The sequence below is a fragment of the Equus przewalskii genome, chromosome 1 (assembly GCF_037783145.1).
Source record: "Equus przewalskii isolate Varuska chromosome 1, EquPr2, whole genome shotgun sequence".
Taxonomy (NCBI): domain Eukaryota; kingdom Metazoa; phylum Chordata; class Mammalia; order Perissodactyla; family Equidae; genus Equus; species Equus przewalskii.
Genome location: NC_091831.1, coordinates 74937408 through 74964669, shown reverse-complemented (window position 1 = coordinate 74964669; position 27262 = coordinate 74937408). Strand labels below are relative to the sequence as shown.

Sequence of the window (27262 nt, the reverse complement as noted above, 5' to 3'; positions counted from 1 at the left end):
CCTTTCCTCAAACTCACATTCTTTAGTCCATCACCTTTGGACACCAATTTCACTGTGATCGTGGCATCCAGTGACAAATTTAAAAACATAATTCAGTTTGTAGCATAACATTATTATTCAGTTTGTATCCAGTTTAGCACTGTATAAGTCAGTGTTAAAATTCCCCTGGATTTTATTATATTTTATTTTTTATTTTTTCGAGGAAGATTGGCCTTGAGCTAACATCTGCTGCCAATCCTCCTCTTTTTGCTGAGGAAGACTGGCCCTGAGCCAACATCTGTGCCCATCTCCCTCTTCTTTAAATGTGGGACACCTACCACAGTATGGCTTGACAAGGCGTGCTTGGTCGGCACCAGGATCTAAACTGGCAACCCCCAGGCCGCCAAGGCGGAGTGTGCGATCTTAACCACTGTGCAACCAGGCCGGCCCCTTCCCTGGATTTTATACTCTTCCAAAAGAATCATAATGTTGATGTGTGTGTGACCCACTCTTTTGCCAGCATCATCTCTACCCCAGACAAATGTATCCCTTATAGTCAAATCAAGGTGAAGCGAGAATATGGCATGAACTTGTGGTTAAAAAAAAAATTCCAATATCTTCTATGTGGAAGAAGTTCAGTACGTGTATTGGAAATCTAATTAAACTGAAAAGAAAACAGTGAGGAGGTCATTTTAGTAAATTACATAATTAATTCTTTTAGGCTTTTGAGGAATACCTAAAGTTTTTCCATTTGTGGATTAAACAAATGAGTATCCTGGTTGATGACACAAAATATATTTCTTTTCTTAAGGGATTGTAAACATTCTTGAGATCATCCTCTTAACTATGAAATTGTAAAGTCATGTACACACATTATCCAAAAAGACAGTTGTAAGGAAGTTGAGGCCAATTTGCTGGTTGCCTACCCAATGTTCACCTTCATTTTCTTTCTCACCAACAGAGCCCTGATTTTGTTGAGGGCTGCAATATAACCAACTAAAAACTGTATTCCATAGCCTCTCCTATAAAGAGAGGTGACTAAATTCTGGAAGTTATTGGTGGGAGTTCCAGGAAAGCTCCTTAAATGGTGGATTAACTCATATGGCATGAGCCCTTTTGTCCCACTGTACACCCTTCATTCTTATCTGGAACTTGGATCTGATGGCTGGTGCTGCAGCAGCCACTTTGCAACAGTGAAGCTTGATTCTATGAACTAAGGATGATGGAGGTGAAAGATAGAAGGAGAATGGCATATTGGTAACATCACAGAGCCACCATACCAATTTTGGATTGCCTAGTTTTAGACTTAATGTTACATGAGAGAAATGATCCCCTATACTGCTTAACCTTCTGCTTTTTAGGTCTTTGTTATTTGTAAACAAAAAAAAAACAATGAAAGATAATGTTTCATTCTTTCAAACACATTCAGTGTTTATGGGACAGTTAGTAAGTTAGTGCATATGTGTCCTAGATAAGAACTTAGCAAACAAACTCTTTGTATCAACAATAATCATGGAACAATTAGAAAAATCCTTATTTTTGAATTTGTTCCACTGAATATGCCATCTGACTGATTTTATTTCAGAGAATATAAATAATTTCCGTTCTAAATTTAGCTGTTCTAAATTTAAATTACACAGACAAGCATGCACGCACAATTTAACGAGTGTGTCCATGTTCCAGGCATTGTGCTCTGCAAGTTATATTCTTTATCTCATTTAATGTTCACAGCAGCCTTGTGAGGTATTATGATTCTCCACATCTTAACCATGGGGTAACAGATGTCTAGACAATAAAGTAACTTCATAGTAAGTGGCAAAGAAGAGATTGGAACTGAGTTTGTTTAGCTTCAAAGCCCAGACTTACGACCACAACCTTGTCCTGTTTCCTGGGACACGACCAGAGGAGCATGGGTCCTTTGTTTTACCCATTTACCATCAATAGCAAGGGTGGTAGAATGCAGGGTGCCATAGTATAACAATAAATAAATATAATCCATCAAGTTGGACCTCAGCAAAATTTGACAGATAAAGAGAATTTATACTCAGGTGGAAGACTCCTAGATGCACAGAGCATGGAGATTCAGGTTAATTGTTAAAATGGGTAGCAACTGGCCTAGTTTAAACCAGGCTGAGCACACTAGACCCTCTTTCTTGAAAAGGTGATGGGTGTTACCACTCGGAATGGGGCAGGACATGTACATGTTCACCGCCCCCTGACCTCATTGCCCACCATCCTTTCACTCCCTTGCTCTGCCCATTACACTGCCCTTCAAAATGCCATCTCACCTCAAAGTTTTTGCACATACCAGCCCTTCTGCGTGGAATGCTCCTCCTCCAGAAACCCATGAGGCTCATTCTCTCACTTGATTCAAGTCACCGCTGCCATGTGACTTCATCAGAGATGCCTCCCCTGACCATTTTATCTATAAAATAGTCCCCTCTGTTACTCCTATCCCCTTATCCTGCTTCATATTTCTTCATAGCACGGAATGCTCTTGACATATATATTTATTTGTTTATGTCTATCTCCTCCCCTAGAATAAAGCCCATGAACATGGGGCCTGTGCTTTATTCACTAGGACAAGGCTTGGTACATACTAGATGCTCAATAAATATTTGCTGAATGAACGAATGAAAGAATGAAGGATTCCAAGAACCTGCTCATGTCCTACGTTATTATGTGAGAACCTGGAAGACATTGGAGAGATTAGTCCTATTCTGGAACAGACTCTCTATTCATAAGGGTTTTTAGGTTAGTTTTGTGTTATGAGCACAACCAGGTGGTCAGTACCTTGCCATTAATGAATGACTTCCATGCAGAAGAAGTGATAGAAAGAAGAATGGTGTTTCAAAATGGAATTTCCTTAAAAGGAAAACGAAACTGGAAATCACATACAAAGTGGTAGCAGTGACTAGCAATCTATGACCATGGAGAGAAGACATTCTTGATTACTATCTACGAAGAACAAGCATGATGAAAAGCAGATGCCTCTAGGTGGGTGTGAGTGCATTTGGGGGACACTCTCCTTAGATGCATAACGACAATCCTTGGCAACACAGGATGAAGGGCTGTGCTTCAGGAGGAACTTACTATCTCTGGCCAGAGTAAGCAAGCCCAGAAGTGGGCTTTGAACTGTTCCTAGGAGGATGGAGCAGATTTTGACAGGATTTTGTGGCCCTAGGCGGCAGAAGAAACAGCAAAAGAAAAGGCACTTTGATTAATGCACACATGTTATCTGAGGAACAGCAGCTTGGTGTGGGGCCCAAACAAGGTATATTTGGAAATAAATATGGAAAAGGTATGTGGAGGTCTCTATCCTGGAGGGCCTCAAATGCCAGGCTAGGGGGTTGGAACGCAATATGGTAGGTGTCTGGGAGCCATTCTTCAGTGGCTCCAGTTCTGAGTGGCAGTAAGGAGCTGCCATGACTAAGGAACCATAATAGGACACCGATGGGTGGTGAAGGCGAGGGAGTGTCTCAGTGCGCTTGGGCTGCCAGAACAAAATCCCACAGACTGAGAAGCTTACACAACAGAAATGTAATCCTCATAGTTCTGGAGGCTGCGAAGCCCAAGATCAAGGGCTCGCAAGGTAGCTTTCATTCTAAGGCCTCTTCTTTTGGCTTGTAGGCAGCTGCCATCTCGCTGTGTGCTGATATGACTTCTCTTTTCTCCCTTCCCCTTCTTATAAGGGCATTAAGCCCATCATGGGGGTCCCACCCTCATGGCCTCATCTGAACTTAAGTACCTCCCAAAGGTCCCACCTCCAAATACCATCACATTGGGAGTCAGGCTTCAAATATGAATTTGGGGGGACACAGACATTCAGTCCATAAGAGAGAGGAATCAAAGAGGATGATTAGGTTTTCATCCAAGTTGTGGTACAATAGAAATAGGCAAGCCAGGAGGAAGACCTGCCTTAGCGGGTGTGTGACAGCCATAGTGACCTACTTGTAAAGCCACTGAGGTGATTCAGGCTGCAGATGTCTCGGGGGAGCCCACACCTCCTCAGGAAAACCTCTTTCAGAAGAGAGGGTGATTAATTAGCAAAGTTTCAGTCAAGTAGGGTCAACCCTCTCTGTGATGTCAAGGGCTCTGCTGACCCCAAGGAACAGATCCTGTTCACTTTTATCGTCCATATGCCGTTCAGTACCGATCAGAATACTAATTATAGTTTCTGGCTTCCTAATGTTTAGATCAATTTAGGGAACTGATAAGATAGTGATGAATAACTTTCGAGCCTTAAAAAACTGATTTCCCCGAAGAATCCCAACTCTGGAGGAGGGCATAAGTTGGATTTTATTTCTAAGCACATAGTAATCCCTGTTTCCTTATGCAGAACTCACATGGCCTTCCATGAGCTAGCAGGACCCCAAGGGTTGACTCGAAACTAGGAATAAATCTCCTGGGGCTGTGAGGCCCTTTTTTAGTTCCTGCTGGTCTAGACTTTTCTAGTGTTTTCCACGCTGGGATGGGGGAGGGGCAATAGCATAAAGAGCTCGGGTTTGGAGGCCTCAGACCCCTGCCTCCTTGCTCAGCAGCTGTGTAATCTTGGTCAAGTTACTTAACTTCTCTAACCCTTGGGCTCCTTTTCTCTAAGATGGCGTTGCTCTGAAGACGAAAAGAAACAAAAATAAAGTGGCTGAGCACAATAAATTCTCAGTAAATGAGCCTTTATCGTCACCATCATCGTTCCTGACATCATTCCTGGCCACCCGGCATTAACGCAGACCCAGAGATTCAGCCTGTGCGGCCCGGGGCCAGCTTGCCGTGAGTTCCTGGATCTACTGGCGTTTACTTTTAGTTCAGGTCCACATTAGAACTGTCATGTTCTAGAATCCAGGTAACAAAGGTGTAAATAAAATGGAAATTTTCTAAAATTTTGGTTTGTTGGGGCCAGCCCGGTGGCACAGCGGTTAAGTGTGCACGTTCCACTTCGGCAGCCTGGGGTTCGCTGGTTCCGATCCCGGGTGCGGACGTGGCACCGCTTGACACGCCATGCTGTGGTAGGTGTCCCATGTATAAAGTAGAGGAAGATGGGCACGGATGTGAGCTCAGGGCCAGTCTTTCTCAGCAAAAAGAGGAGTATTGGCAGCAGTTAGCTCATGGCTAATCTTCCTCAAAACAGAACAAAACAAAATAATAAAATTTTGGTTTGTTAAGTTCTGAAATGGGATACGAAGAAATGCTATGAAACCTTTCTAAGAGATATTGAAACTGGATATCTGAGTTGACAAGGAATGGGCTAACCCTCGAGATGTTAGGGCTGCTCCAATCCTAAAATAAGGATCTAGGGATAATTCCAGAGGCTTTCACTTCAGCAGAAAGGTCTTTGTGTGGTCTTAACTGAAAGAAGCTGAATTAAAATGACAGCACTGAGTCTTTTAGCAGACTTTCTGTAGAAATCTCGAGAAAGAGCTTAATTTTCTAATGCTCACATACATCATTGGTGAGCTTAGTAAGTTGGAAGTCAAAATGAAAAATCTTACATCTGTCTTAATTTTTTCTTCTTTAAGAATGCCCAGAGTCCTGCCACGTGAATAGAGGGCTACCCTGGCCCATTCTGAATGAGATGACTGTAGAAAAATTTGAATCAAAGAAAAAAGGAAATATGAATTTTTCCCTCACTTTCAGTGTATAAAACTGGTCATAAAGAAAAACATTTCCCAAATTTGGACTAAAAAATATAGAAATATCATCCTCTAAATTATTCTTCATTATGATTAATAAAGTCCTAAAGTGGAGTATTATGGGAAACACAACATCTATTGAGTGTAAAGATTCCAATAAAGCAATATTAAAATGACAAATTTCAGTAGCAAAAAGCAAAATAAACTATTATACACACTACGCATTTAGAATATAAGAAACATTTTTATAAAAATTACAAACTCCATAGATATCAGGTATTGTATGCTTATGAAAATACTAAATAAAAAATATATTTTTTTCTGTTTTATGAACTATAGTTTTGTGCCTGTGAAAACGTGTACTTGCTAATCTCTTATAGCTTAAGTCTACAATAAGAACTAAAGACATTGTGGGGCCGGCCCCCTAGCTGAATGGTTAAGCTCATGCCCTCTGCTTTGGCGGCCCAGAGTTTTGCTGCTCTGGATCCCGGGCACCAACCTAGCACTGTTCATCAAGCCATGCTGAGGTGGCGTCCCACATAGCACAACCAGAGGCGCTCACAACTGGAATGTACAACTGTGTACTGGGGGGCTTTGGGGAGAAGAAGAAAAAAAATAAAGACTGGCAACAGATGTTAGCTCAAGGCCAATCTTTAAAAAAAAAAAAAGGATTAAAGACATTGAACATAAACTTTAAGCTGTATCCAAATATTTCTTTTTCTCAATTAAAATTATATCTAAAATTGAGATTAGTCTCATCCTGCCATTTTATGATCTTTCCAGTCAAAAACAATTTTTCTCACTACAGTTGTTCACCAGAAGAAGAAAGTAGGAAATCGTACATAAAACTAAACCAAACAGTCCAAATAAAAAACATTTTAAATAAAAAATTCCCATAGCCTTTAGTAGCTTTAGTAGTTTTCTTGTAAAAATTATCCCAATTTTTAAATTATGAAATATATCAAAAGTACCAGAGTACCATACATAATATGACACCCATATACTCACCACCAATATTAAATCACTTGCTATATTTGAGGCTCTCCTTTTAAAGATAAATATTACGGGGGCTGACCCCATGGCATAGTGGTTAATTAGGGGCTGACCCGATGGTGTGCTCCACTTCAGTGGCCCAGGTTCACAGGTCTGGGTCCCGGGTATGGACCTACATCACTCATCAGCCGTGCTGTGGCAGTAACCCACACACAAAATAGAGGAAGACTGGCATGGATGTTAGCTCAGGGCTAATCTTTCTCAAGAAAAAAAAAAAGAGGAAGATTGGTAACAGATGTTATCTTAGGACAAATCTTCCTCAACAAAATAAATAAATACTATGTATCATTGTCAAACATGTTTTTATACTTTCAGTACAGAGATCTGTAAACTTCATAGCAATGCATTTTTGTGTTTTAAAGTCCACATAAGTCGTATGTTTTATAAACATCCCCTGCTCTAAGTCTATTTGCTGTTGAAGACTGTATGTGGTGAATCATAATCATTGAGTACTGAGGCCATCTAGCACTATGTCACTCATGTTGAGAGAATTAAAGAAATACTAAATGTAACTCTTGTTAGAAAAGTTTGCAACCTGGTTAAAGTGCCCAAATGAAAAACTGGTGAGTTAGAGTTTTTATAATATTTTACCTACCATATGGGTAGAATGGAGTAATTCCCCAAAGTAGAGTATGTATGTTTATTTTAATTAAGAAACTGTCTATGCATAGTTCCAAATGAAATACTTGAAAATGTCAATTTGACATGTCTTAAGTTTGGAAGATCAAATAATTTAACATAAATTATGAGCCAATTTCAGAAATATTCATCCCTTGTGGAGGACTTTTATCTTTTGCAAGCTCTTGGATTGCTGGTTTAGAGGTTCTGGAAGTAAAAATTCACGTAAATTATAATGGTTTAAGAATTGGTTAGTTGTCATGGATCAATATACAGGAGTATGTCAAGGACTTGGGTAAGATGACTAGTATCATGAGATAGAGCTGAGCATTACTAGTCTCACCAGGGAGGGAGAGCACTTACAGAGATATTCTTCATGGTATTTATTCCACTGGAAATAGGCAAAACCAGCTCGGTAAGTATAAAGTTAATAAAAGCTGAAAATAAAATGTAAGCTGCGTAGAACTTCCCAGCAGAGTTGAATAACTAACAAGATGTTGCAAAATGTGTAATGTAGGTAAAGTGATGCAAAAGCCTCCATTTTACAGTTTCTGCACCTTTGTAGGATTGTCATTTGGAACCTTTGTTTTGCATATACTATTTTTAAGTTTCCTAAATGAAAGAGCTGTGGACTAGGAATAAGAGACAAGTGCTAATTCTTGCCCAGATTGTGTCAGACCCTGCATTTTCTTAGTCACAGCCGTTTATCAAACGGCCATGTGATGGGCTATTGCACGGAAGGTTGCGGCTCATCAGGGATTCGCACCTGCAGATGTTATCCCATCAATCATCGCAATTTTTTGTTAAATTAAGGTTTGCAGTTCTAAAATACAAACTCCGGTCTGTCTTGTACCCCAGTGTCTGGCATAGGCACTCACCGTATATTTGTTGAATGACTCTGTTAATGCTCTGCTAATGCACCATGAATTTTGTGCGGTTTATCCATGAAAAGCATGGTATCCCGAAACTAGATACTACTGAAGAATTCTCATGTTGATGGGGAATGGAGGGAATCCAAGTTTAAAATACCCTGCGTTGGGTAACCTTTAGTTGGAGACTACACACCCGGCGCATCCGGATGAAGGATGATCCTTGCGTGCGACCTAAAGTGCTGTGGAAGTTACTGCCATTGCCCCCTCCCGGAGGGAGGAACGCCAGCGCCGGGTCTAAGGGCAGAAGGGGCAGGCGGAGGAGCCCAGGCGCTCCAGAAGGGCGCAGGTAGGCGGCCGTGCGCTCTTCGGGCGCGCTCTGGCTCCGATACCCAGCGCAGCCAGTAAGCGGCGCTGGGCCTCGGCTTTGGCGGCCCGGAGGAGCGGGCTGCGGATTACCTGCAGTAGAGGGGAGCCGGCGAGCTCCTCCCCGCGCGCCCGCCCCCACTCCCCGCCCCCACCGCGGCACTCACCCGGGCTCGGCGGGCTCCGCGCACTCGCCCGGAGGAGCCAGGGCAGAGCAGTCCTCCTGCTGCGGGCGGGGATCGCGAAGCAGGCGCGGCGGGGCTGCGGGGCCACCTCCCCGCGTCCTCCAGCCCGGGTCGCCCTCCTCCCACACAGTGCGGCGCAGGGTGGCTCCCGCCCCGGCCGCCCCCGCCCGCCTGCCCGCGCCTCCTCCGCTCTGCAGGCGGGGACCGCCTGGCGCTCGGCACCCAGCAGCCGCGGCCCCCGCCCGCCCCCGGCTCCGGGCAGCAGCAGCAGCAGCAGCAGCAGCAGGAGGCAGCGCGAGGGGCCGCCGCCGCCGCCGCCGCCGCCGGGCTCCGCGGGGCTAGGGAGCCGGCCCCGGCGAGAAGGCGCGGAGCCATGGCCGATGGGGGCGAGGGCGAGGATGAGATCCAGTTCCTGCGAACTGTAAGCTCCGCTCGTCTTGTGTTCCCCAGGGGCAGGGGCCGCCGGGGCATCCGCTAGCTGGGTCTGGGCGAGTGACAGCGGGCAGTGGGACGCGCGGGCTGGGGGGGGGGGGTGCCCACGGGGGATGTCTGAGGAGCCGGGCATCCGCCAGTGTGTGCAGGTGTGCTTGTTGGGGCCAGGGGAGGTGCGTGTCTGTGCGCGCGTGTGTAAAGCCAGGGGACCAAGGCTGCGAGAGCGCGGCGAGCTGGCGGGAGGCGCACGGGCTCGGTCCCGGGGCACCGAGGACGGGGGAGGAGGAGGCGGCCGGTCCGGCCTGACTGGTCGGCGGGGCTGGGACCTTCCGGGCTAGCCGTGGGAGGGTGCAGACAGGGTGGCCGGCGGGGCCGCGCGCTGTCGCCGGGAATTCCGCCGCGGCGCGGGTTCTCCGGCTTTCGGGCTGGCCCCGCGCGCTGTCGCGCAGCCCAGGGATTCGCCTCCTCGGCGTGGCGCGCGCCGGGGCTGGCCGGCCGCTGCCCGAAGCTGTCCCCCAAGTTGGGCTGTTGCGAAGGGGCGGGAGAGTCGCCTTCCTGGCCCCCGCGGCTCCCCGGGCTGGGGCCGTGGTGATGCTGTGACTGCTTGTAGAACGTGGAAGGGATGGGAAGCGAGTGTGTGTGTGTGTGTGTGCACGCGCGCGCGGGGGCGGGGGGAGGACAGCGCGAACGTGTCGTTCTCTAAATGCTGGCTTATTGAATGCCGAGTGCAGCAAAGTGTGTGTGTGTGTGTGTGTGTGTGTGTGTGTAAGGGCAGGATGGCTGCCCGGAATTTCCACACTGGGTGGCAGCAGGGAAAGGTTGGCTCCACGCGAATACAATTTTTCCTCCTTAAGTACCTCTTGGCGCTGCTGCTTCCTCTCCTGATTTGTTCGGACGCTGCAGATACTCCCAGGCTGAGGCATTGCTCCCTCAGAGCTGGGACTGGAGAGCCTCTAACCCAAGAAAATGCCCCAACTTTGTCTTAAGAATAGCCTGGTTAGCGTTTGCAGCATCCTTTCCGTCCCGTCGGTCCTCCCCTCCACTCCTGTCCTCCTCTCCGAGGGACGGTCCCTTCCAGGATTCCCCCACCGCCGCCCCAGACTGCAGCTTCTGCGGTCACTTCTCCCCTCAACAGTGGACAAGATATCACTTCCCGGTTACAGTTACTTCCACAACCGCAGAAAGTCACAGAAATAGTTAAATTTTGAAATATTTACCAGACAGTAACTTTTAGGTTTAGGTTTTGAGTGCTAAACAAGTGAAAACAGTAAATTTGTCCAAGAATATTGTAAGTGACCGTTTTTTCCTTTATACTCTTCGAATTTTTTTTTTTTGGCACTCATTTTTGCATTAAGGGGGAAAATCTTTAGAACGGATAAAATCCAAGGTACGCATCAGACGGTGAATGATTCGACCTAATGGCTGCGTGTTTTGCACCATTGCATATGCTGTTGGCGGTGCTACTGGCCCAAGATCAGCTCTGAAGCTGTTCACTAAAACCTTGTTCACGGGGAATATTTTAAGCCTACTGGTGATATAGTTTATTTTTGTGTGTGTATATGTGTGGAAAAGTGTCTGTAAGGTTTTAAAAAAAATAATAAAAGCCACATGAATAGATGTTTCTGAAAACCACCAGATCTTTTGTTCAGGTGAACAGAATATTTAGTTACTTTGTAATTTTTTAAATTCATTTTTTTTTTTTTGACTCCATGGGGTTAAAATTAGCTAGGAAATTTTGGCAGGCTTTGTGCATCAAGGGCTGCCTGCAGGCTTAAATGTTAAGCTGAGCTCATGGAGGTGGTGTTATCAGAATGCTTAATGGAGATGGACGTCCTGTGCTTGCTGCTGGGCTTCTGTACATATAAAGTCATGTTAACTCTGTGCCACTCGACAGCTGCCTGTCAACTGGAGCAACACCTTTGATAAGTGGGTCCTGGGTAGAGATCTGGCAGTCCTAGGCTGGGAGTTTTCTTTTAATAAAACATCCGTAGGTTGTCGTGCTGATGATAAATGACCTTGAAGGAGGTAGCACAATGGAGCAGGGGAAGTTTTTGGTGTAGCGTTAACATCTAAAAGGAAAATATTTCTTTTCCTCTAAATTTTGGAATTTTATATGGAAATCCTCAAATCTTTTATCAACTCCTCTGTCTCCTGCCTTGCTCCTTTCTATTTTATTCTTTTAACCTAAGAATGTTAATGGTCCGCAAGTGGTAACGGAGTTAGTAATGGAGAGAATGTAGTTCTTACGGTAAATTCATCTTTTTTTTTTTCTGGGGCATTTATTTCTCTGTTGTGTGTAATCTTGTCCATGTGAATTATTTCTTTTTTTTAATAGCCCAGGGAATATTAATAATCTGTACACCTAGATACAGTAGTTATAGATTATGGATGAAGCTGTTGTACTTAAGAAAGAAAATCAAACAGTCATTAAGAGACCATAACTGTGTAGTTGACTAGACATTTCATTTATTCTGATTAGAGCACCTTAACTATTATCTTGGATTTTTATTCAAGCACTGCAGCCCGTTGAAGCATCTTTGGCATCTTTCTGTCCACAGAAAGCTCTTTTTCCTTCTTCTTGTTCTGGAAGAGGTCACTGTTCAGGGAAGCAGAGGTGTAGTCTGTAGTGGACTGTGATCACGAGTTGTGTCTGCTGCCGTGAATTAGTTCTTCTCTTGCGAAGGGGAGTTTGGCACTGTTTAGCCCGTGCCAGCCCCTCTCTCATCTCTTTTCCTTTATGCGGTTGTGAGCTTGCTAACATTCCCTTCAAACGGTTATACAGATGAAGGACCATCTTCTATTCAGGGGCTCCCCCACCATCTGGAAGCTTGCCCACTCCAATATGTTTATCTCTGAGAGAAATTGAGAATGTGTCCATGTCGGCTCTGGATGTGCTGGACACTTAGAAGAATCCTATCAGACACTAAGCCTTCGGCCCCGCGATGCGTTTCTTCACTCTTGTTTCCAAACATCCCCATGATTTGGAATGTGATGTTTATTTTATTTTAAAATTTTACTAAGTTTACTAATATAGCAATGAATTATAATTTGGTACTTAAAAACATGAATCTTTTTAGTTACACTCTTTTTTTCAAGCAATCATGCAGAATTTTATAGACGGAATTCCTTGACTTTAAGAAAACCATGATGTAAAATAACCTTGGACAAGGGTTGATTCTGTGTACTTTGTTTCTTTCATCTGTGTAAGTACAGTTGAGCTACTCCTGGGGTATACTGTGTCTTGTAGTTTTGTCTTTATATATGCGCTGAGACTCAAAACTTAGTCCTGGCTGCAAAAATTATCCTGATAAATATGCTTCTAGCTTTCCTCTGGCCTTCTTTTGCAGAATGAACTATTTCACTGTAGATTTCTTCTCCATGCTTATACATCTTGCTCGATAGTAACAGGAAGCATCTTAGAAAGTATTCAGCAGTTAATAGTAATAATCATAAAGTAGAGATGCCACTGCACAATACTGTGAAATAGATTGGGCTGAAATATTTAGCTCGAGTTTGTAGAGGTGGAGGAAGGTTAATTGTAGGAAGTCAGAGGCTCAGCCGTGCAGAACCAAGACTAAAACTGAAATCTTTGGCTAATGTCCTTTGTGGGAGAGAAAGGCCGCTTTATCAGCTGCTCAAGTGTGTTTTCAATTTACAGCAAACAGGATATGCAATCAGATTTCTCAGCTGTAGGAATGTCACAGGGTGCAAATGAACAGACCCTGAGTGAGCAGTGGGAATTGGCACCTTTGGCTCCCTGGATAATGAAGGTGTGAGAAGCTTTACATAGACGTGGGCTGTGGTATTTTTTCAAGGAACTGATGGAAAACCCATCCAGGCTTATTTTTTGACTTAGATGTTTGTGTGTACACATTGGCAGGAAGGGCGGGATTTAAAACACTTAGGGCACTAATTTATTTGACATTCATTCCTATTTGTACTTTGACTTTAGATAAGTGTTTTTATCAAGGCTGAATTACCCAGGAAAGGACTACAGCTTCTGGTGACTGCTTCTAGAGACAGCTTTTGGGGCAGAGGGAGAGATGATGAAGCACACATTTGTCTCCTGAAACTCTGACATTATGGGAATTTTATTAATTCAGGAAAACATTTGTTGAACACCTTCTGTATGCATGGCATGATAGTAGGTATTAAGGAAGCGTTCGAAATGAGAGAAGTGGGCTGCAATTATAATCACAAAGAAAAGATTTAGAGGATGGCATGAAGCAATTAGAAGGAAAACTACATGTATAAACTCTAGGATATTGGGCTATGAAGAGACCTTTAGAAAAAGTTACCCAGTCTATCCCTGCCTCCCTCTCCCGCATCATTTTGCAGATGAAGAAATTAAGTTCAGGGAGCTGAAATAATTTGGCCCAGTGTCCCACTCCACGTTAGTGCCTCTCTTAGTTCAGGTTGCTGTAACAGAGTAGCGTATACTGGGTGGCTTAAACAGCAAACGTTTATGTCTCACAGTCCTGGAGATCTGGGAGTCCAAGGTCAAGTGCTGGTTGATCCAGTGTGTGACGAGGGCTCTCTTCCTGGTCTGCAGATGCCCATCTTCTTATTATATCATCATGTGGCTGAGACAGAAATCATCTCTCTTGTGTTTCTTTTTCTAAGGGCATTAATCCCGTTCATGAGGGTCCCACCCTCGTGACCTAATTTCCTCTAAAGGTCCTACTTCCTAATACTATCCCCTTGGGAGTTAGGATTTTAACATGTGAGTTTAGGGGGACACAAATGTTCAGTTCATAACAGCAGCCTAGAGTAATGCAAAGCGTGTGAAAATCTCTGAAGAATTGCCAAAATGGTAGTTTATCAGCACACCATTCTTTGTAGAATAGATGCCTGCCTCATTTTTATCCTTATCTTCTCCTTCTAGGGTTCACTGTCTAAATCTGCCCGCTTGTTCTTCCAGCCACTGAAAGGGAGGTTTCTTTCCTCCTTTCTAAAGTTCCAGTCCCTCGTGTGTGTGTGTCCTAGATCTCAGTACTTACTCACTGGTCCTTGACAGGAATCTTGCACATATTCCACCCTTGCTTTACCTCCCTTTCCACTTGTTCCTTCTGGTTGATCTTGAAACATCCTGATTTCTCTCATCTAAAATGTCTTTGTTTGACCCTGATGCCTGATTTAGCGCTTAATTCCTCCAAATGTGGTTTCCACCCACTGCTCATCTCCACCTCTCCTTGTAGTTGTCATCTAGCTTCTCTCCCCTGTTAAAACCACTTTGCTGGATGTTACCAGCATCCTCCTCCATGCCGAATCTGAGTGCTCCTCTCTATCGCTGTTCCTTAGGCCCCTCAAACTCTACTAACCTTGCTCTCCTTTTTGAAGCTCCTCTGTTTGGCTTTGGAGATATAGCACATTCTGAGTTATTTCTATATTTTTCTGCTCATGCTTTTTTGAGGTTCTTTTCACTCCTTCTACTCCAAGTCTGTGTTTATCCCAAAAGATTCTGTCCTATTTCCTATTCTGTCTCTTCTGCCTCCATGAGCTTATCTGTGCCACAAAGTCTGGGATCCTTGGAATAATAGATTTAAAAAAATCTTAACAATGACTTCATTTAGCTCTGAGAGCCAGAAAATTATAGGAACTTTTCCAAAGCTGTTCCTTCCTGTGGAAGAAACTCACTATAGATCTGACAGCCCCCAGCCCCTTATTCCCAGCTCCCCACGGCCTCTGTTTTGACTCCCCTTCTACGTCTGGACGTACCTCTGGAATCTGGACACACCATGCTGAGCTCACCCGTATTTGGTCCCCAGGAGGCTCTTCCTCCTAGTGTCTCTGTGTTGGCCAGTGGCACTGCCATTTCAGGTTCTGGCTTAGAAACACCAGTCTGATCCTAGCCTTCGGAAGACCTGGGTCTGAGGCCTGAATTCACCAGTACCTAGCTAATGGACTCAAGAAAATTTTTAAAATTTCCCTTATAACAAAAATATTGGGCATCTCAGAGGGGTTTTTGATGATCGTATGATGGAATTTATGTGAAAACCCTGTTACAGTGCGTGGCGCATGGTAGGCCCTCCATGCGTTGGTTTAGTTCTTTTTTTCTCCCCCTGTATCTAATTTGTCACCATCTCCTGTCATGTTTTCCTTGGCAGTCTAGCTCAGATTGAGATTTCTGTCCTAGCCCTGTACTTAGGTTCTAGCCTTTGTCATACCCCCGCCCCCATCCATTTGCAGGCCACCTTGAATTCTCCTGCCATTCTGATCTTCCTGAAACCCTTGTGTCCATGCCACCATGCCTCAGTTCCAGCTTCCTGTCACATCCAGTCTCCTTCTCTACTTAGCTCATGACCTTCTATAAACTGTTTTTTGGCACCTTATTTAAGTGCCCCATCCTTCGTGGAGCTTTCTTGGATCACTCCACGCAATTCTGAATTTATCTTTTTCTACCATCTCTTGAGCTTCCCAGTTCTACACATCTTATCACTTATTTGTGATCCTAATTTTGGTCCCCTAATGCTCTGTGGGAGGGCTGCCACCATGTTGGGGGCGTTAGTTTCCCATGATGCTTAGGGCAGTGTTAACTACAAGGACAGGCTTGAGAGAAATCTTCAGGCAAATGGAAGACTGGGACAAGAGAAATTTTCCTCCTTCTTTTCTCCCGCAGTTAAATGTAAAGATCCCCTGAATGTGTTCGAACGCAGAGGGAGAGGGAGGGAACCTGTTATGAGGGAAGTAGGCAAAGAGAGCGGGGGCGGGAGGGTGGAAGTAAGATCCCTTCCAGAGGCAGAAGAGTAGGAGGTCAGTGGGTTAAATTCTGAAAGGAGGACAGAGGAGGCGTGTGGCTGAGACAGGCCAGGTGACGTTTGAGGTCGTGGGAGGGCTGCCTGGCTCCTGGGCCAGCAGGGGAGCACATGTGGTCTCAGGCTTGTGAGGGGAATTTGCCAGAGGGAAGTTCCTTACGGTTACTGAGGCAAGTGGACTACAGAGAGAAAGAGAATGAGTGAAGGATTAAGTGAGTCCCAGTGATTGGGGCTGCCCAAGAGAGACACTGTGTTCTAGCCAGACTTTGTATTTCAAATGAGAAGCTTCTTGGTGGTGAGGTGACTTCCAGGGCATCGCAGGGGCATCTGGGTAGAGCAGTTTTTCCACTTACTTTCATCTTTATTAATTGTGGGAAGAACATTGGGATGGGGACTCTGCTAATAAGTGGTTGTGTGACTTCGTGGTTGCTGGGGTCCTGTAAAATTCTTTCAGGAAAGATAAAATGGGGCGTTAGTTATCTCTGAGGGGCTCTCTGAGTTAGTTTTATGTTGTCTTGTTATGAGTTGTGGGGTAGGCCAGACTCAAACAGTTTAGACGGATGTGTGTAGTAAAACCTTGCCCTTGGACTAGAAATGCATACTTCCAATGGTCCTGGGGTCCCTGGAAATTCTCATTCTGGTGGATCACAGGGTCATTAACAAAACCCCAGCAGCCTTCTTTGCTAATCCTCTCTACTATCTTGGCTTTGAAGTGCTTCTTTGACTTCTTATTATTACTTGTATTATTACTTCCTAGTGAGGAAGTGACACATATTTCTGGGGTTTCCTACAATGTTACACTTGGCTTCAGAGCCCATATAGGAGGTATGTTCCCTGGGTCCTGTGGCCCAGTGAAGGTTCTTATAGTGACATTTCTGCAATGAAACGGAAATCTGAAGCTTTCCCTATTACTAACTTGGAGTGTCCAGAGGACCTGCATGTAATTGCTTCCACTCTCATTATCCAATCAGAGTTCTCTCCAGAGGAAGGGACAGAGAGAGCTAGAGCCGCCAACACTTGTGCCCAGGTGAGACCTCCACTAGGTGGCTGTGCCTGGGGACCTACTGTCACTAAATGATGATCAGTATTTGCCAATTAACCTGACGAAAACCTAAAATTTACCTGGAGAGTGAGGGCAGAGTGGAACAGCGGAAAATACTGTAGGAGCTCAGAGGGTGACGGGGCCTGCTGGGTCTGAGGAGGGTTGAGGCGGGAGTTACGGGTGGGTGCTGTGAGCTCACACTTGTTCGCAGGGACACACACTTCTTAGGGTGTGGGGAACCTCATGTATGATTGGTGAGCGACACGGGCTCACACATGCCCATCAGCGAGGCAGGAAGAGCAACTTGATGTGGTCAATTTATTTTTTCTGCTACGGCAAGCACTTTTTTTTCCCTTAAAACAATTTTGTGATTTAAAAGCTTTTTGTACATTTGTTCCACTTCTAAATAAATTTTTAGTTGTTTTATTTCCCTCTGAATTTAGAATCTGACTCTTAATGTTCACATGAACCTGTGAATTTCACTCATATTTAATACATAACCAAAGATGTGTTTTGAGAGGACAAAAAAAAAGAGAAAAGTAAAAAGAAAGATTACAGGAAAAATCAAATCCTTACTGTTGAGTAAATTGGGACACTGTTAAAATAAGTACTAAATGTTACACTGAGTTTATATCCATTAAAAGTTGTGCTTACTTATTTTCCACAGCGGGTTTCTGATTATTAAAATAAAAGGAATTATGATTTAACTTCTTTCAGATTTCACTGGAGTTTATCTTTATTTCACATTCGAGGATATTTTCAGGAGGAAATTTTGGTACACACACACACACACACACACACACACACAAAAGAAAGCTAGTACTCCATATTTCTTTTATCAAATTTTGACCCTAAAGTGATATTCTATTAAATTAGTACCTGGGTAGCAGTGAAGTGTTAGTCTCTGTTACTGCTTGCAGTACTTTGGGTTTTTGTTTTTGTGTTTTTGACAGGAGTACATGACAGGGCTCATGGGTGAACTGGCTGTGAGAGGCGCCATTTTGATAGTGGCCGGGCTGACCACAAGCCAGCACCTCTCAGTGCTTAGGGAAAATGGTGTCCTCACATCTTTATGAGGTTGTCTGGGGCATTCTTAGGGCACATCTGAACAGCTCCAGAGGCTGACGGAAGTTCCTCCTCTCATATGAGGTACAGTGACAGTCCTGAGGGGTAGCCATCTCTCGGGTGTGGTCAGGAGGCCAGGGCTGTTTTATATAGTTAGCTACCTTCTAGTGTTAGTGGCCTTATTTCTTGTAGGTCATTTCTGTGTGTGGTCCAGAATGTCTGCTCTAAGTATTTCCATGCCTTTTCTCATGAAATCCTTGCAAGATCCCTCAGAGGAAGGTCCAGATAAGTCTGGTCGCTGGGCCCATGTCTGTAGGCACAGCTGTGGAGCTACTTTCAGACCCAAGCAGGTGGCTCTAGAATGTAAACTCTTAAAGACCAGATGGGGTCCCTTTCTGCTGGAGAGGAATGTGTTTTAAAACCGGAGGGAAACTTGATGCCATGCTTCCCTCTGAGGGAATATGCTCTATATTTTCGAGTGTGAATTTCTTAGACTCCCAGTGCCTTGCAGGATATGTACCCGGTAACAGGCCCTCGTGAAATGTTTGTGGAATTGAGTTGAACTGATTCTGTGAGACAATATTTTAGATAATATATGCAGAATAGAGCAAATGTATGCAAAGTTTACTAGGTTATCTTAATTCAGACACACAAGTTGGGTACCTGGTTTGTTCACAGCATAATACCAGGTACAGAGGATATACCTTGGGGGTCTCCCGTAGAGTTGAGGGGTCAAAACAGTGGAACCTCATACACATCGGTGTGGGAACGGTGAGCTCATGGTCCTGTGAGGATTGTGCTCCGTAATTCAGAGGGGACAGGAGGTGAAGAGGTGATGCTTGTGGCTATGGTAGGAGACTCAAAGCCTTTACCTCTATTGGGTAGAGTAAATGGCTGTAAAAGTAGATTAGATTTTATATAAGATGTGAAAATAACACGAAAGGCAGCACTCAGCATGTGGAACAGCATGTAAGGCAGGAATTAAAACTTCAGTAAAATGCCACATAGATCTCTGAAAATCCCTCAAATTCCGCTTGTAGTTTCTGAAAATTTTGATTCATTTTATTTTTGACACAGTTGAAATTTGGGGGATCAGGCGAAGTGGTGAAAATACATTTCGAAGTGCCTTTTTTTTGAAAAAAGAATATTTTAAAGAACGGTGCTTCAGGGACATGTACAGTTAGGAGCCTATAGGGCTGGGCAGAATTTCTTTTCTTCTTGTCTGAGAAGAACAACATACAGAAGGATGACTAGGGCACTTGAAACATTTAGCAGAAATTCACACACACCCATACTCGCTGGATTTCATCCTCAGTGCCCTTTTACCTCTCTCCTTATTGTCTTCCACAATATTCCCTCTGTCCCCTTTGGTCCTGGACTCATCTGACATGATTTGTCCTCAAGGACAGTGCCCACGGTTGGGAGCTATGATCAGCTTACAAGTTCTGGCCAGGAGGTTCAGTGAAACGTCAGGAAACGTTTCTTCTTGAGTCGCAGACAAATGAAAAGCTGAGATGAATTGTTTCTGATTGATGGCTGTCAAAGAAGCTTAAAACCTGTGGTTCTGTTGCTGTCCTCTTTGTGACAGGAAAGGGGGCTTTCGTCTCCTGAAGATGGGGCATCGTTATTGAGTCTAAAGTCCTTTTGCTGCTGCAGAGAACAGCATCGCTCAGGAAAGCCTGCAAAATTGGCCTAGTTTAAGTCCTGCTTAGGCAAGAGAGGATATGTAAACTGATAAAGGAGAAGAGAGTTGTGGTTTTACCCCTGCCTGCTCCGATGCCCCGATGCCCTGTGTTGTCTTTTTTCTTTTTTTGCCATGGGACTGCATTAGTATGTATACATGCATATATCTATGTATTTATTTTATTGTGGTATAATTGACATATAGCATTATAATAGTTTCGTATGTACAACACACAATTTGTATATATTATATATATTTGTATATATTTTGTATATTTGTATGTATTGTAAAATGATCATCACAAGTCTAGTTTAACATAAATCACCACACAGAATTACAAAATATTTTTTTTTTGTGATGAGAACTTTTAAGATCTATTCTCTTAGCAACTTTCAAATATACAACACAGTATTGTCTGGCAATCACCAATTGGTTCTCTGTATCTATGAATTCAGTTATTTTGGGGATTTTTGCCTTTAGATTCCACGTACAAGTGAGATCATTCAGTATTTGTCTTTGTCTGACTTATTTCACTTAGCATAATGCCTTAAGGTCCATCTATGTTGTCACAAATGGCAAGATTTTGTTCTTTTTTATGGCTGACTAATATTCCATTTGCATATATATATCACAACTTCTTTATCTCTTCATCCATCGTGGACACTTAGGTTGTTTCCATATCTTGACTATTGTGAATAATACTGCAGTGAACATGGGGGAGCAGATATCTTTTCGAGTGAGTGTTTTTGTTTCATTCAGATAAATACCCAGAAGTGGGACTGCTGGATCCTATGGTAGTTCTATTTTTAATTTTTTGGGGAACCTCCATATGATTTTCCCTAGTGGCTGCACCAATTTACATTCCCACCAGCTGTGCCAAGGGTTCCTGTTTCTCTACATCCTTGCCATCACTTGTTATTTCTTGTCTTTTTGTTAATAGCCATTCTAACAGGTATGAGGTGATATCTCATTGTGGTTTTGATCTGTCATTTATTTTAGTTCATTTTGAAATATTTGTTGACTACCTACTGTGTACCAGGCACCATGCCGGGTGCTAGGACTCAAATATATCTGAGCTTCTTCCTGCCTTCAAGGAGTTTGTTATAGCTCTGGTGGGTGGGCTGGGGAATAGGGAAAAGCAAATGTTCTACTGCAGAGCGGACATAAGAGGCACAGAACCGTTATGGGAGAGGATGCTGAGGAGGGAGGCATTCATGTCTGGTCATTATGATTGTCCCAGGCTTCATGGATTTACAGTCACAGAATTTTCTGACTGAAAAGGAACTTCAGGTCTAACGCCATGATTTTACAGTGAAGGAAAAGGAAAGAACCTCAAGTATTTTGGCTACCATTTAGCTCGGACAGGATAGCCACAATTCATTTGATTCCTAGAGCAATTCATTTAGTCTGTAAAGCAGTTAATTGCTTTTTTGCAGATCAGGAAACTGAGTTGCAGAGAGGTGAAATGAGTTGCTCAAGGGCAATTAATGAGTAAGCGATGTTGTTGGTGGTGCCCAAGGTCTTTCTGACGCCAAAGCCCTTTTCTTTCCTTCCTTCATTCCCTCCTTCCCTCCCTCCTTCCATCCTTACTTCTTTCCTTCCAGCGGTCGGGAAAGGTTGTGAAAAACTGTGAATTTGGCCAATAAAAAAAGAGTTGTGGGTGCTCTGTCTACTTTACTCACCCATTTGGATTATCTCTGCCTTTCGTTTGTCTCTGAGCAATTTTACAACTCTGTCAAGTTGTAGAAAACTGATAGTCATGATTCCTGAATTTTTGATTCTTGATCATAGCAAATGCAAATCGTATCTGGTGGAATGCAGTTGTGGATATTGAGCAGTTTTGCACTCAGCAAGCAAATTCATTTCAGTTTTCCTGATTGGCTTATGTATTCGTGTGTTCCGTGCATTCTCCTTTGAACCTGCTGTAACATCGTACTGGTTCTTTCATTGATTATGAATTCAATAAAATCTTAGTCACACGTACATTTTATATTTGTTTAAGAGTTACGTTTTTACATTTTTATAAAAAAAATCTTTTGTATTACTAATATGCCTTTTAAAGGCGAGTAGGATTTTGTTGAATTGGAGTGAGAAGGGTGGGTAGACAGGCTCCCAGGTGAGTAGAGGCAGTGTGTTGATATTCTCTCCCAGCCTTAGTGCGTTTTCACTCGTCTCTGCCCTGCTCTGTGTCCAGGGGGCTCCTGGACACTGGGAACACTATTCTCCCCCAACCTCCCCCTGTCGCGTAAGACAGAGGGCTGGTAATAGCTGCCCACTGTTGCTGGTCACCAGGTGTCTCCCCCTCTCTGTTGGACCCCAGCAGCCTCCCCGACCGCTCCTTGGCCCCTTCCTTAAACGCGTTTCAGTGAAAACCCTTTGAGAGTGCCATCTCTTTCCTTGTCAAGTCCCTCACTGAAGCAGCTGGGGAACACAGGGGTCATGTTGGGGAAAGAGGCTCCGTGAGAATGTGGGCTGTGGTAATCCTGGAAGGGTGGGAGCCCTAAGACCACCGGGGGCAGGGATTTATGCTTAATTCATAAGGCAAGAAGAGCCTTTGAAGTTATTATTTTTTTCTTCTTTTCCCCTCTCTAGGGAGGGAAATGGGTCAGAGCTGTCTGTTAGGAAGATTAATGTGGCAGCAATTTATAAGATAAATTGGGATATAGAGAGATCAGAGAGAGACTGGAGCGAAGAAGTCTATTAGCAGACGGTCACCATGGAGTTGGTGCAAGATAATTCAGCCTGAATTCGTGTGGTAGTTGTGGGAAGGAAGAGGAGGGGAGAGGTTTAGGAGATGCTCTGGAGGAGGGGTTTCAGCATCGATAACTGATTAGATGTAAAGAGAGGAAGAGACAGATGAGCTTAGGAGACTGGAAGAAATGTGGTACAGGTGAAGGTTTCAGGAGAAGGCAGTGCGCTTATTTTGGAAATACTGATTTTTGAGTCCCCCCACCCCCTCCCCAATAATGTGTTGGAGTCCTAACCCTCCGTACCTCAGAATGTGATCTTATTTGGAGATAAGGTCTGTAAAGAGGTAATCAAGTTAAAATAAGGTCATTACAGTGGGCCCTAATCCAATATGACTCATGTCCTTATAAAAAAGGGGAATTTAGATTCAGACATGCGCAGAGGGAACATGCTGTAAAGACAAACAGGGAGAACACCGTGTGAAGACAAGATCGGAGCGATGCTTGTGCAGGCCGAGCGATGCCTAAGGCTACTGGAAGGCAGGAGGGAGGCCTGAAGAGATTCTCCCTCCCAGCCCTCCGAAGGAGCCAAGCCTACTGACACCTCGATCTCGGGCTTCCGGCCTCCAGAGCTGTGACGATAAATTTCTGTTGTTTCAGCCATCCAGCTGTGGTACTTTGTTACAGCAGGCCTAGGAAACCAACACAAAGTACAAAGCTGGAAGTGTGGGTTTCGTGTTCTGGAGAGAGAATGGGCCTAAAGAGGCAGATTTGAGTGCTGTTGGTGTGATAGCAAAGCCACGAAAATGGATGAGTTGATCTCGGATAAGGAGCATTAGAGCCCTCTGTAGCTGAGGGGAAGCTGACTAAAAAGACCTTTGAGGTGGTCTCCAAGGGGGAAGGTCAGAATAGGTGCCAGACTGCAAAGTGAGAGGGTGTCAGGAAACTGAGGCAGCCTCCGTACCTCCTACACTGAGGAAGAGGAAGAGGGAGAAGAGGTGGTGGCTTGAGGGGGAGACACATTTGAAAGAAAGTTGTGATTTTCTTCTTTTCTTATGGGAGAGAACATAATCTAAGTTATGGGGGAGAGGGATAAATGATGGAGCAAGGGCCTAGGTACAGGACAGGATAGGGACAACCTCGTCCTGCACCTGCTGCCATAATTGGGCACACAAAGAGACTGATGCATCCCCTCTTTTTGCAGATACTTAATTATCTATTGCTTTCCCTAATTTGAGAGCACACAGTGTTTTCATTTGGTTTTAGGGTAGCTTTGCATAATTTCATTTTCTGCTGGGGACCTTTGGATGAGCAATTAAAGTTAGAGCTTCGTTGGTTCTAAGCTGGGTGTGTTTAGTTTAGATGTGTGGCTTGGTGATTAAATAATCCAGCTAGTCTTGAAGCAAGCATATCTCATTAGGACAAGTGGGAGAGGTTCATACTGCTAGTGCTTTTTGTTTTTTTTCCCATAGCTGCTGACTCAAAAAGACTGCAGCGTTTATATAGATATTTACAAAGAGTTTTTAGCCAATTGACAGCCTAGGAATATATTAGAACAGTTTTCCGACATCTTAGATTGGGGAACATGTTGAAATATCTTAGGGAACAAAATGATGCTGGTAACAACTGCCATTGGCTCTTTTGCTGTGATAAATACCTTATATGGCTAAACAAATTTCAGGAATTTTTCAGAAAATTCAGCAATTTACATTTTCTGAGTTTTTTTCTCACAGTTTTTGTAATTGGCACTATACTGCATATACAATTTATAGCCCGTGAAGCTCTGATTTTTTTTTTTTGAAGCTCTGTTTTTAAAAAACCTAAGCAGGAAATATATATAGCATTTAAGTGTGTAAATCTCAGTTTGTTTCATACTTAACACCAGTGATTTAAAAGCAAAAGCTTTCAACAAACGTTGCACTTAACAACAAAAAATCTTAATCTCTTTGGTGCCCTGAATCACTGCCCACAACACTTTCTTAAAAGGAAACAGCTTTTGGGGTGATGATTATAGGATCTGCTCAAAACTAGCTAAACCACAGACTTACCATGCGTCGAATACGTAATTAAGATGAAAGTACGTCACCTCTGCCCCTATCAAAATAGACACATCTTACCTAACGGTTTATGTAGTACATATATATGTGTGGGCCAAATGTTGGTCAAATTTATGTCTTTTGTAACTTTTTAAGAACTTTCTTCAGCCAGTAATGTGCTAGGTGAATTGCCCAACATGTCATCCGTCTCCTCGCTCTTGCCCAGCTATGCTCAGGGCAGCTAGCACTTGCTGGGCATGCAGAGGTTCTCACAGTTTGAAAGTTGAAGATTCTGTCTTTCTGCGTGCCAGAATTAATTTTAGAATGCGCCCAGAATCAAACTTACCAACCCTGCATATCCAGTTCTTACTCCTTTCTTAGAAAATGAAATTAACTCTTGTGCGAATGTGAAAGAGGATTTGGGAATCAAATGCGAGGAAGAAGGCTTGGATCAAATGATCTAGAGGCTTCTTCCTGTCTACCCCTGGACTCTGCCATCTTTTCACCTGGTTACAGTGCTTATGGATACTGGTCCAGAGAAGAGGAAATGAGGAGGATGGTAACACTCAAGTACAAATTAAAAGGTGGGGAGATAGCTACCCGATATGTTCATTAGATATTAACATTTTCATTATTATTATGATAATAAACTGCCATATCTACCGTTAGTAAAACATTTTCTAGTTTCAGTCCTGCCAAGGACATTTTCTATGGAAAAAATTTTGAGAATTTCACATGATTGGCAGAACAAGAAACATGGCATAAGTTATAACAACAAAAATATTGCTCTGGAAAGGCCTAAAGCAAGGACCTGAATGTCACTAGAGAATGGTACCATTGAGTCCATAAATCACACCAGTTTCATGCAGTCACACAGTAGGGGTGGAACAGAGAGATCATTTCTCCATTTCCTTCTACAGATGGCCAGACTGAAGCCTAGAGTTTTCTAAGAAGGGTTATCTATATAGATAACCCAGATGACTAAGGATACAGAAATGGACTTTAAGACCTCAGCATTAACAGTGATTGTGCTACTGTGATTCTACTGTGAATAATGGAGCAAACTAAAATCTGACCAAAACAGTCTGGTAAATAAATCAGGGAGGACTTGCAAATTGTTACATAAGAGAGAAAATGAGTAATGGCACCCTCTTTTGCTCGTTATTTACACTATCAGGAGGCAACATAATTTAGTAGTACAACTTCCAAGAAGGGGCCATATTGTGGATAAATGGAGTCTAATTTTAAGGTTAGATAAATTCAGCCTATTTTTATGGGCAGAGGAAAATTATTGCTGTAGTGTTTTTGATAAGATTCTTCTATGCCATAAACTTAAATACTGAAAGCATAGCAGTTTTTCGCATGAGTGAGGCGGAGAGAAAAAAAAACTCCCGTAAATTATAGGAGACAAAGGCTTTATTTTTATTGGGTACTGAATTAGTAAGTTTTTGGACATTTGTTTTTATTTAACTATACAGTTGGCTTTGTGGTTGCTCCAGTTCATTATGAATGCTATAAATATTGGGTTGACCATTTCTTAGGCTGCTGTTTTCACTGATTGGTGATGTTATGAATGTCCTGGATGGGACCCTGATTATCTGTGTACGTGTATTCCTGTATTCAACAAAAATGTATTTATTCACTACCTCCTGTGTGTCAGGTATTTGTGGGGTGCTGCGGGCTTATCCTAAAGCTTCCTTCTTCATTCGTGTTTTAAAATAGTTTCCATAGAGGCACTAATAAGTCTCCTAAATAGGAAAGGACTGAGGCTAGAACCCGATGGCCAACCTAAGATTTCCCCTTAGTTGTCAAATCAGTTCTATAGTACTTTATAATCATCCAGTCCACATTTTTCTGTTTTATCTAAAGGGAAATTAATGAGGATGATCGAATGCTGGCTGAAAGCTCTCATATTTGTATCCATAGAAATCGCAATTATGTGTAAATTTATATATTATTATTGTTATGTTCTTAGCATTTCTAATTATCTCTGATACGCTAGACATTCTTCTTGACTCTCTGGACATAATAAGATGTATAAGACATAGTCCTTGCCCACAAGCAACTATTCCTAAGACGTTTGTTTGCCTCTCATAGACTTTTTTTCCTGTTAAGTTTTTCTTAAGTAAATTAAAAAAATATGTAAAATCGTAGTGTAATACAGAACATACATGCAGCAAAGTATGTAAATCTTAAGTGTCCAGCTTGATGAACTTTTGCAGTGTGACCACACCTGTGTAACTGCCTCTCAGATCAGTGTTGTGAGCTCCTAGAAGTCTCCCTCATACCCCCTCCCAGGAGTTACCTGCCTCTCCAAAGATAACCACTATTCTGACTTCTGGAAAAACAGATTAATTCTGCCTATTTTTTGTATTTTGTATAAATGGAATAATACAATATGTGCTCTTTTGCTTAATATTATGTCTGTGAGATGTGTACATGTTGTTGATCAAGTGGTGGCTCATTATTGTCATTGCTTTATATCACAATTTGTTTAGCCATTCTGTTGATAGACATTGGGTTGTTTGCAATTTTTACGATTATGCGTAAAGCTGGTATTGATATTCTCAAATGTTAAATGCATGCCTGAAATATGGGTATGTGTACATTTCTGTTGTATGTGCATCCATGACTAGAACTTCTGATTGGAGTGTACACATGCTCGGCTTTCTATCCAGTTTTCTAAAGTGTTTGTACCAATTAATGTTTCCACTGGCAGTACTTAGTAAATGTTAGTTTCTGGAAAAATTAATCATTATGATGTATTTCGTTGTGACTTAATTTGCGTTTCATGATATCGAACACCTTTTTGTACCTTTAATGGCCGTTTGGATATACTCTTGTGAAGTACCTAGTCAACT

At 43.1% G+C, this 27262-nt stretch overlaps 1 protein-coding gene across 1 annotated transcript in view; it reads left to right on the top strand.

Annotated features, from left to right (window-relative positions):
- The first annotated feature begins 8710 nt into the window (after positions 1-8710).
- The window catches only part of RYR2 (ryanodine receptor 2), a 689571-nt gene continuing 671019 nt past the window's right edge, over positions 8711-27262 (top strand). The window contains exon 1 of the mRNA XM_070568189.1: positions 8711-9121. Within this exon, the coding sequence (XP_070424290.1) occupies positions 9074-9121 (48 nt within the window). The 5' untranslated portion in view covers positions 8711-9073. The remainder of the gene's footprint in view (positions 9122-27262) is intronic.